General features: G+C 46.4%; 1 protein-coding gene across 1 annotated transcript in view; it reads right to left on the reverse strand.

Annotated features, from left to right (window-relative positions):
• LOC134957827 (flavin-containing monooxygenase 5-like) overlaps positions 1–14,150 on the reverse strand; it is a 163,346-nt gene that overhangs the window by 74,181 nt on the left and 75,015 nt on the right. The window contains exons 2-3 of the mRNA XM_063940026.1: positions 12,461–12,598; positions 1,551–1,739 (exon numbers count right to left, since the gene is read on the reverse strand). Coding sequence (XP_063796096.1) covers positions 1,551–1,739; positions 12,461–12,592 — 321 coding nt within the window. The 5' untranslated portion in view covers positions 12,593–12,598. The remainder of the gene's footprint in view (positions 1–1,550; positions 1,740–12,460; positions 12,599–14,150) is intronic.

Consider the following 14,150-nt stretch of genomic DNA (forward strand, 5'->3'; position numbering starts at 1 on the left):
TACATAGAGTATTTGTAGTCTATGTACAGTACCATATAAAAACAAAAGACTACAGACCTAGAGCATTTATAGGTTTAAAGGTCCCAAAATGACTTCAAGGATTCTATTATTTTATAGTTATGGGTACATTAAAGAGCATATCTAATTAAACCCTGCAGCTAATTGTTGGCTCCGACCTATTGAATTAAATCCTGCATTCCCTGTGTGAAAAGCCAGAGAATACACTTTTCCTGTCTGAACAATAATTTTTGTCAATTTTCCAGGGTTTGGGAACAAATGCTGATTGTCATTTGTCCCATACATGACCAGATTTTCATTCCAACCAACTAGTTGGATGGACAGTTGAATGAAGTTAGTGTATTCTGAATAGACCACCAACCTCCATAGACTTGGCTTATTCCAGGTGAGTATTGAGAGAACAGAGACTGCACTTTTAGTGAGTGGCAGCTGTAAAATATATTGAGCCCCTAAATTACTATGTATATTTTTTAGCGCACATTGCTTATACCATAAATATACAATATTGTATAAGCAGGATCCTATTTTCTATTATTTGTATGTATTAAACATGCTAGATTGGCACCTTTCATCTTTCCTTTACAATAAAAGATCCTCTAAAAACTTTGTTTGACCAAGTTGGACCAATTTTTATTAAACTTGCTGTTATTTCATTAGATTTTTACATGTAGAAGACCATGGTTGTTATGTAATACCCTGTGAGTTGCAGGAATTGGCACGATTCTGGTGAGTTAGCCTGTAATTTTTAAGTGGCAATAATTTGAAAGGCAAAACTTAGTAGGTTTTATCTTTTCAATTATTACTGTTCTAACTAACTAACTTTCTGGAATCACACCTATTCTTGCAACTGTAAGGGTATTACATAAGGGGTGATAAGGTGACAAACATTTATAAGGTTACAAACATTTGGTCTGATTCATATGTAATGCAACTGCAATTCTGGTCACTTCCAGCAACTGGAAATCACATGTGAACATCCTGTAAACTGTGTCTTGTCTGACACATATATGCGGCTGGCTCATAATCGCTCCCAATTGCTCTAAAGCTGAGTACACATTAGATTATAAGTACCCAGCATGACATTGCGGGTGATGGAAGCCAGCAATGGCAAGTGCATAAACACTTGCCGATGCTGGCAGCGATGGTGGGACAGCATGGGAGGGGAGAGGGGTGCAGGGCATCATGGCCCTCACTAGTGATATCGTAGATTGAGCTGCATGCAGGTCCGATGGGCGATGTCGCTGATAACCCGCAAGAGCGCGTATTGTCAACGACATAGTGGGTACACACTAGACGATTTCATCAATTTGTCATTCTGATCTGTCAGAATTGGGCAAATCATTAAAAAAATTGTCTAGTGTGTACCCAGCATAAGTTGTGCATGCAGGGCAGGCCACAATGCATGTGCAGTTTGCTAATAATGACGCAGCCTTTACGCATTTGAAATTGCGTGCGATTCAGAATCATACCCATTGTTACCAATACTGAGCGCAGGTTATTGTTTTATCGTCTCGGGATACCTTTACTCTTACCTTGAAGTGGATATATTGAAGTAGCTGGAAATGGTCTGCATACATTTTGAAATACTTCAGAATCTTAGAGTTGTGCATGAAATTTGGGAAATCAGCCGGAATGGGAAAGTCACTGTAGCACATCATCTCTTTGGCAGTGTTAATAATAACAGATTTATAAATACTGGCTCTTCCTTTCTCAGGATTTTCCTGCACAAAAATAACATTTTGTGAGAACATTGGTTAGTACTGTACATCAGGAAAAAAAACACTGCACCGATATATACAGCAATACAGCTATGGTATACAGTTGTTGCAAAAGTTTGAACACCCTTTGTGAATTTGTTTATGTACAGTAGCTGAAAATTCAAGTGAAGAGAAGCTAAAACAATATCTGCAGTGAAAAAAGATAAACATGACACATTGCTGAACATGTATAATACACTATTACTATTCATTTTATCAAATTAAGCTAAAATAAAACAGAGAATGGGACATGTACAAAATAATGTTTGGGCACCATTGCAGCTGATTCATTATTACTTTTTTTAAGACCTCAAAACTTGAGATTTTAAAGCAAGCCTGGTGGGGACAATTCCATGGATCATAATAGACGAATCAATACTTTCCAACCACTCAGTATGTTGTGTTTATTGGAGCTAATTCAGGTTGGATCGCAATTTGCGATCCAACTGTAATTTTTGCGTTTGCACCGCGGGTGCATGCACAGCTCCCGTCCAGTGCATGCGCCCACATTTACTGATGGGTGACCTGCAGTAATCACGAATGCCGCTGCCTGATTGAGAGGCAGAGGTGTTCGCAGGGTGAGAGGGGAGCGGCAATGGAGTGCTGCAAAGGCGTGGTGGGGAAATGGGGTGTGTCATTAGCGTTTTCGGGGCAGCTGCGCCGGCAGGAGGCTTCTGTAATTTCTGCAATAACACTAAAATTGCGATCTCACTGCATGCCTTGCCATGCTATGGGCGGCCCCCAGCATGCGAGTGAAAGGATTGCAAATTCTACTAAAAAGCAGAATTTCCAATCCTTACTGAATAAGGTCCTTTGTCTTAAACCATGGGCTTGTTTAAGCAGCTGACCGAGAACTTGGAAATAAAGATAAGTACAAGGGAGGCTTGATAAGCACAGGCATGCACACCACGAGGTTCTCCTCCACACTGGCCGTTCAGTTACCAGGGAGGTTTCCGAGCTGCTGGGTGAGTAGTCTGAAGTTAAATCACCTGATTACTTATATCCAAACATGGCAGCAGGGGCTAGATTCCTCATGGAGCATTATGGGGGTTATACAGAGATGAACGCAGATCGTTGCATACGCAGCCAGATCATTGTTCATCTTTGCAAATGCTGGGGGCCGCCAAGCACAGGTCAAGGCCGCCCAGCATGTGCGAGGCCGCAGCTGCAATTAGATATTGAAGGCATCGGGTCTAAGGCTAACCCCTGGCAACGCAGCCTGGGTGCACTGTCAGGTGGTCAGTTGGCATTTTTTCCTTCGGACTTCACACAGTCGCTCCAAAAACGCACACAATGGCCAGTGCGCTTGTGCAGACCACCTGGGTGCGGCCTCTGCGAGCGACCGCGTGGCTGCATCCAGATCTAAATCAGGCACTATTATTTATTTATTATTTATTAGCAGTTTCTTATATAGCGCAGCATATTCCGTTGCGCTTTACAATTAGAACAACAATTATAGAACAAAACTGGGCAAAGACAGACAGACAGAGGTAGGAAGGCCCTGCTCGCAAGCTAACAATCTATGTTTGGCTGTCTTCACCAACATTAGTGCAAGCAGCAGCACTCTCACTGGCTGAGGTGTAGCTAGGACCCATGGTGCCCAGAGCAAGGGTATGTTTCGGTGCCCTCTCCCCTGTACTGAATTGGGGGCCTGCCCAACATGTGGTGGCATGTTATATTTGAAAATGAAAAATAAAAAAAAAATTCTAAATTGGTCACAGGGCCGGTTCTAGACCTTGTAAAGCTCAGGGTGAAAGTTTCCCCTGGGCAAGTTCCCCTCCCCCCATAAAGTATAAAACAGAGATAGTGCGTCCCCAGACACGCAACAAATACATAGAAAATGCAGATAAAGGTGCTGCAGCAGCAGCAGCAGCTGGGGCATAATGAGATGCTGCAGCATCAATGTAGAGAGAGAGGTCTGCAGCAGCCGAGGCAGAAAGTGGTGCTGCAGCAGTGAGGGCAGAGAGTGGTGTAGCAGGAGAAAAGTAACCCAGCTGCACAGCTACAAGCACACAGTGAGACATGTAAAGAGGGTGGGCAGAGCTACGGCTTGTGCTGGATGTCAGTGTCTCCTGCTGTCACCACTGGCCTGACCTGTTCCCCACCTAGTCTCTGAGTCCGAGTCAGTGTGCGCCCCATCTACTTTTTTGGCGCCCGGATCTCGTGCTCCACTGGAGCCACCCTCGCTACACCCTTGCTCACTGGCCATGATAGCTGTAATGTATTTGTATTAATTGGATTGTGTAGTGGTAGTATGAAAATGAATGCACTTACAGTAGTACAGACACTACGGGTTACATACTATTTACCGGTGGGCTAGATAAGTCCCCTTGTGGGCTCGGTGGCTCGCAGCGCTCACCACAAGTTCTATTCTCACTCTATAGGGGGAATTCAATTGTTTGAAAAGTCGGTTGGGTGTTTGTTTTTTCCTTTCTATTAGATAGGAAATAACAGACACCCAACTGACTTTTCAAACAATTGAATACCCCCCTATGGGTGTCTTGACACCCACGAGTGGGAATAGCCCCTGTGCGCAGGGATTCTGGCTGTCGGCTTTGTTGGCTGTCGGGATTCTGGCGTCGGTATCCTGACTGACGGGATGCCGACAGCCGGCAAATTGATTGCATCCCAACACTACACGCCACTATACACAAAATATCTGTGTTGGTGACACTAGTAAATCCAATACATAATATCAAACCAATTTTTTGAAAGATAAAATTAATAACTAAATTAGTTATTGTAATATTTGTTACAATGGAGGACAACTGGTCTAATTTTATGTTTCAATAAATTGGTTTAATATTATTTATTGCATTTACTAGTGTCACCAGCTCAGTAAGCTGATCACTACATAATCCAATTTCTTTACTAGCTGCAGGTGCATTTTTCAGTCTGGTGCTGTTGGGTCAAGTTCATTTTTCTAGATTTATCTGGTGTATTTGTATTAAGTAGTTTTCGTGTTCATGTTACTAATATTCTTGACCTCTGCTACGACTTTTGCACCTTGCTTTTCTTTTGCCTTGTTTGTAACGGTTTATTATACTGCCATAGTGAGGCTCATTCCAGTGCGGTTGTTCTTGCCTGGGTTGCCATCGGAAATGATGGGGCCCGGGACTGACCCTCACAAGTCAGCCCCCCCCCCCCTCTCCCCTCCCACACACACTGTCCGCTCCCCCCTTCCCTGCATTCCCCAAACTTTACCTTTTGAGGGGGCCCGGGTGGTTGCAGTCAGGCTCAGTGGGACAGGTCAGCTGCCTGCATGCGCATCGGCAGGCAGCCACGGAGGGACAGAGCGCATTGGAGGGGCAGCCACGGTTGGATAGAAGCAGAGCCGCGGCCGTGGCCATATTCTTAATACAGAGGCGGCCCGTTTGGCTGCCGGTCCATGAGCTCTGATTGGCTCACAGCCTACTCTGTATTAAGAATGTGGCTCTGCCTCTGGGGGTCATTCCGAGTTGTTCGCTCGTTGCCGATTTTCGCAACGGAGCGATTAAGGCAAAAATGCGCATGCGCATGGTACGCAGTGCGCATGCGCTAAGTATTTTAGCACAAAACTTAGTAGATTTACTCACGCCCGAACGAAGAATTTTCATCGTTGAAGTGATCGGGGTGTGATTGACAGGAAGTGGGTGTTTCTGGGCGGAAACTTGCCGTTTTCTGGGAGTGTGCGGAAAAACGCAGGTGTGTCAGGGAAAAATGCGGGAGTGTCTGGAGAAACGGGGGAGTGGCTGGCCGAACGCAGGGCGTGTTTGTGACGTCAAACCAGGAACGAAACGGCCTCATCTGATCGCAATCTGTGAGTAAGTCTCGAGCTACTCAGAAACTGTTAAGAAATTTCTATTCGCAATTCTGCTAATCTTTCATTCGCAATTCTGCTAAGCTAAGATACACTCTCAGAGGGCGGCGGCTTAGCGTGTGCAATGCTGCTAAAAGCAGCTAGCGAGCGAACAACTCGGAATCACCCCCTCTGTCCCTCCGTGACTGCCTGCCGATGTGCAGGCAGGCTGCTGACCTGTGTCCCTGATCCTGACTACAGGCATCCGGGCCCCATCTCAGTCCGGGCCCAGGACTGGAGTACCCACCGTCCCCATTTGATGGCGGGCCTGGTTCTTGCTGCTGCTGTTGCTATCTTTTGCTGTTAGCAGTTGCAATCAAATGCTAATATGGGCAGAAGCTAATCTGAGCATTGGGACGCCCACTGCTTTCGCATCATTTCCGTCCGACAGCATATAATTGCTTATACATCAGTACCTTCGTCACAAATTGGGTCATGTTGCAGAGTCTAAGTGCCTTTGTAGATGCGCAGGCTGAGCTGCTCTCCAGGGATGTAGATGGCTCTCCAGTGGCAAGTAAGATTGCAACTGCTAATTTATGAATGCCCAGAAAATGTCATCTGAACGCCCATGAAACACTTTCGTTTAACCGACCACTGCCGGTGCCCACCCCCCAAACGCTGTCTTTTTGTCACTCACTTTGCGACTAGTTCCTCAATGCAACCGGACTCGCAATTTACTTGCTGTGCATGAGCACTATGGCTCAGACCCAGGGGCATTTTAAGAGAGGAGGGAGCTCCTGTGCAAACCACGGCTAGGCCCTGTCCTCTCCCCAGCGCAGTAGGCTCCGGCATTCTGCCGGAGTCTACTGTCCATGCGCAGGTCTCCGGAAAGATGGCGCCCGCCGTGTTCCAGAGACTAATTTTACTGCTGCGCATGCACAGTGGGCATTTTGGCTGTGATTGTTGCAATGGCTGCAGCGCCCGATGTGGGACTCCGAAAAGGTGAGTATTAAAACGTGGGTGCAATGTGTGCAGTGTGGGACCCCTTGAAACAGAGGCCCGTATGCACCATACACATTGCTCTCATTATAGAAACCCCAATGCTCATGCGCATGCGCAGTAAGAAAACATTGACCAATGTACTTTGCGACCGCACCTGAATGAGCCTCAGTGTCTCCTATACTTTGGGCATCACTGTGTCCCTAAGAATAAGCCTCTAATACTGCATGCACAAGACATGGGGTCAACTGAGTGCCAATGAGCAGAGGCAGAACTCTGGGAGGCAACGGAGTCATCTGCCGCCAGGCTCCTGCTCTGAAGGGGGGCACCTATCCTCCCATTCTGTGACACCAGTGAATTAAGTTAACTGATATCTGCTGCTGTCTTTTCAGCGGCCGACTTCCTCACTGGTCCCTGCACCTTACAAATCACACCCTCTTTATTATACACATTTTACAAGTGTCACACCCAGGATTAGAAACCACAACCTATTACACTGGAAGCAGACACCTTACTGATGGAGCTATTTGCTGCTGTATAGGAAATATGAGAATTTTAACTGTATGAAGATACTTCTCTGACAATTACACGTAACTTCATATAGTTAGAATTCTCATGCTTCCCGTACAGGAGCAAATAACTCCATCAGTAAAGTGGCTGCTGTTAGTGTAACAGGTCATGGGTTCTAATCCTGGGTATGACTGCTAAGAAATGTGTGATTTAAAATAAAAGACAATTAAATGTATAAATACAGTATATACATTTTTTAAGAACACTCCACACACACACACACACACACACACACACACACACACACACGTTTATCTTGATATAGGAAAGAGGGAGGCACCAATATTTATCTTGCCTCCGGGCAACTGGGACGAACTTACGCCACTGCCACTGAGCATGTTGTGAGGCCAAACACTGGACTCCTCCAATACATAACTAGAACCAGGATAGTTCCAGCCTTCACTTTTAGTAGCTCACTTTCTTTCCCCTACAGTGGAATGTGCTTGGCTGAAAATGGTTGCCCCTTAGTCTTGCATATGCTGTAGGAGGGTGTTATCCTAAGCAGGGCCGAAACTAGGGGGGGGGCTAGGGGGGCAGGCGACCTGGGCGCCAGATTGGAGGGGGCGCCGAGACCCCCTAACACCCGCCGCGGCACTTACTTTTAAAAACCCCCTTCTCCCGAGTGCCCAGCTCGGGGGGCGGGGTTTCGCGGAATGACGCGATTGCGTCGTGACGTCACGGCGCAAACGCGTCATTCCACGAAACCCCGCCGGAGGAGGGAGAAGGGGGAGCCCGGAGCCGCGCAGACGAGGAGGGAGAGGCGGCTGAAGAGCGGCGAGAACCGCTTCAAATGTAAGTCAGCCCCTCTCCCTTCCTCTCTCTCTCTCTCCCTCCACCACCTGCCGCAATGTGTAAAATGGGGACCTGTGCCTGCCGCTATGTGTAAAATGGGGACCTGTGCCTGCCGCTATGTGTAAAATGGGGACACTTGCCAGCGTACTGTGTAAAATGGGGACCTGTGCCTGCCGCTATGTGTAAAATGGGGACACTTGCCAGCGTACTGTGTAAAATGGGGACCTGTGCCTGCCGCAATGTGTAAAATGGGGACACTTGCCAGCGTACTGTGTAAAATGGGGACCTGTGCCTGCCGCTATGTGTAAAATGGGGACACTTGCCAGCGTACTGTGTAAAATGGGGACCTGTGCCTGCCGCAATGTGTAAAATGGGGACCTGTGCCTGCCGCAATGTGTAAAATGGGGACCTGTGCCTGCCGCAATGTGTAAAATGGGGACACTTGCCAGCGTACTGTGTAAAATGGGGACCTGTGCCTGCCGCTATGTGTAAAATGGGGACACTTGCCAGCGTACTGTGTAAAATGGGGACCTGTGCCTGCCGCAATGTGTAAAATAGGGACACTTGCCAGCGTACTGTTTAAAATGGGGACCTGTGCCTGCCGCTATGTGTAAAATGGGGACACTTGCCAGCGTACTGTGTAAAATGGGGACCTGTGCCTGCCGCAATGTGTAAAATGGGGACACTTGCCAGCGTACTGTGTAAAATGGGGACCTGTGCCTGCCGCAATGTGTAAAATAGGGACACTTGCCAGCGTACTGTTTAAAATGGGGACCTGTGCCTGCCGCTATGTGTAAAATGGGGACACTTGCCAGCGTACTGTGTAAAATGGGGACCTGTGCCTGCCGCAATGTGTAAAATGGGGACACTTGCCAGCGTACTGTGTAAAATGGGGACCTGTGCCTGCCGCAATGTGTAAAATAGGGACACTTGCCAGCGTACTGTTTAAAATGGGGACCTGTGCCTGCCGCTATGTGTAAAATGGGGACACTTGCCAGCGTACTGTGTAAAATGGGGACCTGTGCCTGCCGCAATGTGTAAAATGGGGACACTTGCCAGCGTACTGTGTAAAATGGGGACACTTGCCAGCGTACTGTGTAAAATGGGGACCTGTGCCTGCCGCAATGTGTAAAATGGGGACCTGTGCCTGCCGCAATGTGTAAAATGGGGACCTGTGCCTGCCGCAATGTGTAAAATGGGGACACTTGCCAGCGTACTGTGTAAAATGGGGACCTGTGCCTGCCGCTATGTGTAAAATGGGGACACTTGCCAGCGTACTGTGTAAAATGGGGACCTGTGCCTGCCGCAATGTGTAAAATGGGGACACTTTTTCCTGCCGCAATGTGTAAAATGGGGACACTTTTTCCTGCCGCAATGTGTAAAATGGGGACACCTGTCTGCCGCAATGTGTAAAATGGGGACACTTGCCAGCGTACTGTGTAAAATGGGGACCTGTGCCTGCCGCTATGTGTAAAATGGGGACACTTGCCAGCGTACTGTGTAAAATGGGGACCTGTGCCTGCCGCAATGTGTAAAATGGGGACCTGTGCCTGCCGCAATGTGTAAAATGGGGACACTTGCCAGCGTACTGTGTAAAATGGGGACCTGTGCCTGCCGCTATGTGTAAAATGGGGACACTTGCCAGCGTACTGTGTAAAATGGGGACCTGTGCCTGCCGCAATGTGTAAAATGGGGACACTTTTTCCTGCCGCAATGTGTAAAATGGGGACACCTGTCTGCCGCAATGTGTAAAATGGGGAATGGGGACACTTGCCTGTCGTACTGTGTAAAATGGGGACACTTTTTCCTGGATATGAAATTTATGTTAGAAAAGGCAGTTTCTCAGGTAAAAAAGTTCTGAAAGAGATATATATATATATATATATATATATATATATATATATATATATAATATTTTTATTCATTTATTTTTTATTTTTTCTATTTTATTTTATTATTTTTATTTATTTATTGTAAAATATTTTTTTATTTTTTTTATTTTTTGCGGGGGGCGGGGGGGGGGGGGGGGGGGGGGGTGTCAAATGACTACCTTGCCCCGGGTGACAAAAATCCTAGTTTCGGCCCTGTCCTAAGAATTTTTGGCACAAGAAATAAGGTTAGGACATGGCTGTAAATTAATAAAAACTGACATGCTGGCAGGGAGTTAAAACATTCACTTAAGGCTTTGCACACTAAATAATGGGTGGTCTTCTGTATGCCGACTGACGGGATCCCGGCGCACAGTATACCGGCGCCGGGATCACGACAGCCGGCTTACCGAAACTTATTCTCCCTCGTGGGGGTCCACGACCCCCCTGGAGGGAGAATAAAATAGTGTGGCGCGCGTAGCATGCCACCGTGCCCGTAGCGTGGCGAGCGCAGCGAGCCCGCAAGGGGCTCATTTGCGCTCGCCACACTGTTGGTAAGCCGGCGGTCGGGCTCCCGGCGCCGGTATGCTGGTCGCCGGGAGCCCGACCGCCGGCATATTGTAATGAACCCTAAATAACAGTGCGTGCATGACACCTCACAGGATAAATTCCAGCTTAATGTCCAGGAAGAGGGCAGAGTAGAAAGCAAACAATAGAGTATCTTGTTTCAGTTAGAGCATAGGTTCTCAAACTCGGTCCTCAGGACCCCACATGGTTCATGTTTTGCAGGTCACCTGTAGATTTTTAAAATGTGACAGTTGGTGATACACAGCGCAGCTTCTGGGTGACATGGAAAACTTGAACAGTGTGGGGTCCTGAGGACCGAATTTGAGAACCTCTGAGTTAGAGGATCAGGCAAAGGAAAGGGCAGATAGCTAAAAAAAAGAATAATGGTCCATGCAGAGGTCAGAGCAGGCAGCAAACAAACAAAATCATTATCAGAATGTAATCAGACTTCATGAAAACCAGAAGGCAGAATAGTTCAAGTGCCATAGATAAAGTTCTCAAACAGTCCACTGCTTGGAAGCATCTATAGTAACTGTGACCACTTAACCCACCTAATCAATGAAGTCAGGGAAGAAATTGAAGCTAAAATGCAATAGTTAACTTTCAACCATAGAGAACAGTTCATTCTGTATTTCAAAATGGAGATATCCCAGCAATACATAATGTACACTGTAATTTAATAAGCTGCAAGGAGTGAGACCTGACCCGGAGGGGATCCAGCAAAGCCAGAAATAGGGATTATCATTATTTCATAAATATCCTTACTTAATGCTAAAAATGTCAGGACATGCTCCCGGACCTCTGGCACTCTCACCAGATTTGACACAGGTATGTCGGGGCTTTGTACAGATGAGACATGACATTTTGAACCTGCAGCTGTGATTCAAAGTGGCTTAAAATTACTTGAAAATAACTTTACAGCCATTTTACCCTTAATCCATCAGAATGTACTTAAAAAATAATATAATTAATATAATTTTTTCACTATTAATAAAAATGCAAAAACTTTGTGTATGACACTAGCAGCTTTCTGTACTACCCTGCCATCTTATTGGCCACTTTTATGGGGCTGAGAGCGATTTCACCACATTTCCTCACACTTATCATGGGTAAAACTATGTAGACTTACAACGTGACCTCTGCGTAAAGCATATCTAATTGAATAGTGAGGGTCTCGGGAAAGCGCATGCTGAAAATAGCTTGAAGTGCGTGGTAAGGAATCCCACGGCGAAATGCCCACTTAACGTGGCTAAATGAATTAGCCCCTATATCTGTTCCAGCAGACTTTTTTTTAAACTCTTCTTATAGTCAGATCTGATAGAACAGAGCATTTTTGTAGCACAACATACCACTTTAGGGGCAGGATGCATGACGCATCACATTTTGTACCCTGCCACTCATCACAAACATAATGGTGTTTATTAACACTGTATGCTTGAAAAAAAATCACAAAAGGACACCTCTCCCTGTGAGAGCTGTTCTTTGTGATAGAAGGACTTCCGGGTTTAGGACCCAGGAGTCTTTCTGTGCATGCTACGAGTGCTGCATGCAGTGTCGGACTGGGGCATGAAGAGCCCACCAGGGGAATGCAGTTATAGGGGCTCATACTTAGGGGTGTGGCATGCCTACAAATGGTGTAGTGCAGTGTAATGCAACACATCTACCATGTATAATACAAGTGTACAGTCTGGAATCTGATCTCTAGAGGAAGGAGTGGGCCCTCAGGCAGTGGGGCCTACCGGTGGTTTCCCTGGTACCCCTGTGGGCCAGTCTGACCCTGGCTGCATGTGCCGATGTCTGTGCTGGTAGGTACCTGACTGGATCTCTCTCAGGGAGAATCACGGAAAGACCATAGGCTTCTATAGGGCAATCCCATCTAAAGATGGTGCTGCCCACCGCATACAAGGTGCATATGTGGTAAGCAACCAAAACTCCAAAAATGGCATTTTCTGAGGTGTGCCTGCATTTTTATCATTGGTGCAGGAGGACATTGGGCTCATGACAGCTACCATCATTGATTTGAAATGGGAAGACATACAGTATAACAGATAACCGGAATTGGTCATTTTCACAGTGAATGAAAACGTTGGTAAGGAGAAATTGTAACTTACATTGAATCTCCATAGGCCACCGATATCCTCAGATCTCTCAAAGCAGGTAGGTTCTAAACCTTCCTCCAAACAACATTTAATTGCAACCAGACCACTTGCTCCAGCTCCTATAACAGCAACCTTTTTCCCCATGGTGACCTAGAAAATAAAAACAAGTAAATGATTAAAATTTGAGCAGAATAGTAAATTGTGTATTTTTTTTTAAAATTCTGTAGAATTAGATTAATTGGATGTACTATATAGTCAACCCGGCCACATTTTATACCACCTGCTATACTGTACTGTCCGCTGTCTCAATAAAATACTTTAGGCAAAATGCAAATATTATCATTTATGTATTTAATTGGCAACAAAATAAATACTCTTCAGGAGCATATCTGGTCAAAATGTTGACAAGTTCAGTATGTCCACATGGTTATAAGGTCGACAACCAATATGTCAATATACAAAAAATGTGAACATGGTTAAAATGTTGACATATTACATAGAGATGAGCGGGTTCGGTTCTCAGAGAACCGAACCCTACCGGACTTTGCCTTCTGAGCCCGGATCGGAGTCAGGCTCGGGTTTTCCTGCCTGACACGGAAACCCGAACGTGGCAAAACGTCATCATCCCGCTGTCGGATTCTCGCGGGATTTGGATTCCATATAAGGAGCCGCGCGTCGCGGCCAGTTTCACTCCAGTCTCGGAGAGTGTAGTGAGAGGACATGTCTCCGTCCTCCAGTGTATGTGTGGGGGCGGGAAAGTGGGGTGGCAAGTCTTGTGCTGTGTTGTGCTGCTCAGTCCAGTCCAGTGTAGTCACAGTGTACTGTGCTGCATCGGTCCAGGCAGTCACAGTGTTGGTGTCCTCTCCTGCCAGTGTAGCTGTATAAAGTATTGTTGACTGTGTTGTGCTGCATTAGACCAGTGGTAGTGTCCTGTCTCATCAGTCATTCCAGTGACGATATACGTTGCTGCTATATGTCCACTGCTGCCGTATAATAACAACAACAACCACAAGTCTCTTACAGTATTGTTGTGTTGTGCTGCATCAGACCAGTGGTAGTGTCCTGTCTCTTCAGTCATTCCAGTGACGATATACGCTGCTGCTATATGTCCACTGCTGCCGTATAATAATAATAATAACAACAACCCCAATTCTCTAACAGGATTGTTGTGTTGTGCTGCATCAGACCAGTGGTAGTGTCCTGTCTCATCAGTCATTCCAGTGCCGCATATTGGTGGTCATTCCGAGTTGTTCGCTCGCTAGCTGCTTTTAGTAGCATTGCAAACGCTAGGCCGCCACCCTCTGGGAGTGTATCTTAGCTTAGCAGAATAGCGAACGAAAGATTAGCAGAATTGCTACTAAATATTTTCTTGCAGTTTCTGAGTAGCTCCAGACCTACTCCTAGACTGCGATCAGCTCAGTCCGTTTAGTTCCTGGTTTGACGTCACAAACACACCCTGCGTTCGGCCAGCCACTCCCCCGTTTCTCCAGACACTCCCGCGTTTTTCCCTGATACGCCTGCGTTTTTTAGCACACTCCCGGAAAACGCTCAATTACCACCCAGAAACGCCCCTTTTCCTGTCAATCATTCACCGATCAGCAGTGCAACTGAAAAGCGCAGCAGGAACACCAGCAAATCTACTAAGTTTTGTGTTAAATAACTTAGCGCATGCGCTCTGCGTACCATGCGCATACGCATTTAG

This window comes from Pseudophryne corroboree, chromosome 9 (assembly GCF_028390025.1).
Source record: "Pseudophryne corroboree isolate aPseCor3 chromosome 9, aPseCor3.hap2, whole genome shotgun sequence".
Lineage (NCBI taxonomy): Eukaryota > Metazoa > Chordata > Amphibia > Anura > Myobatrachidae > Pseudophryne > Pseudophryne corroboree.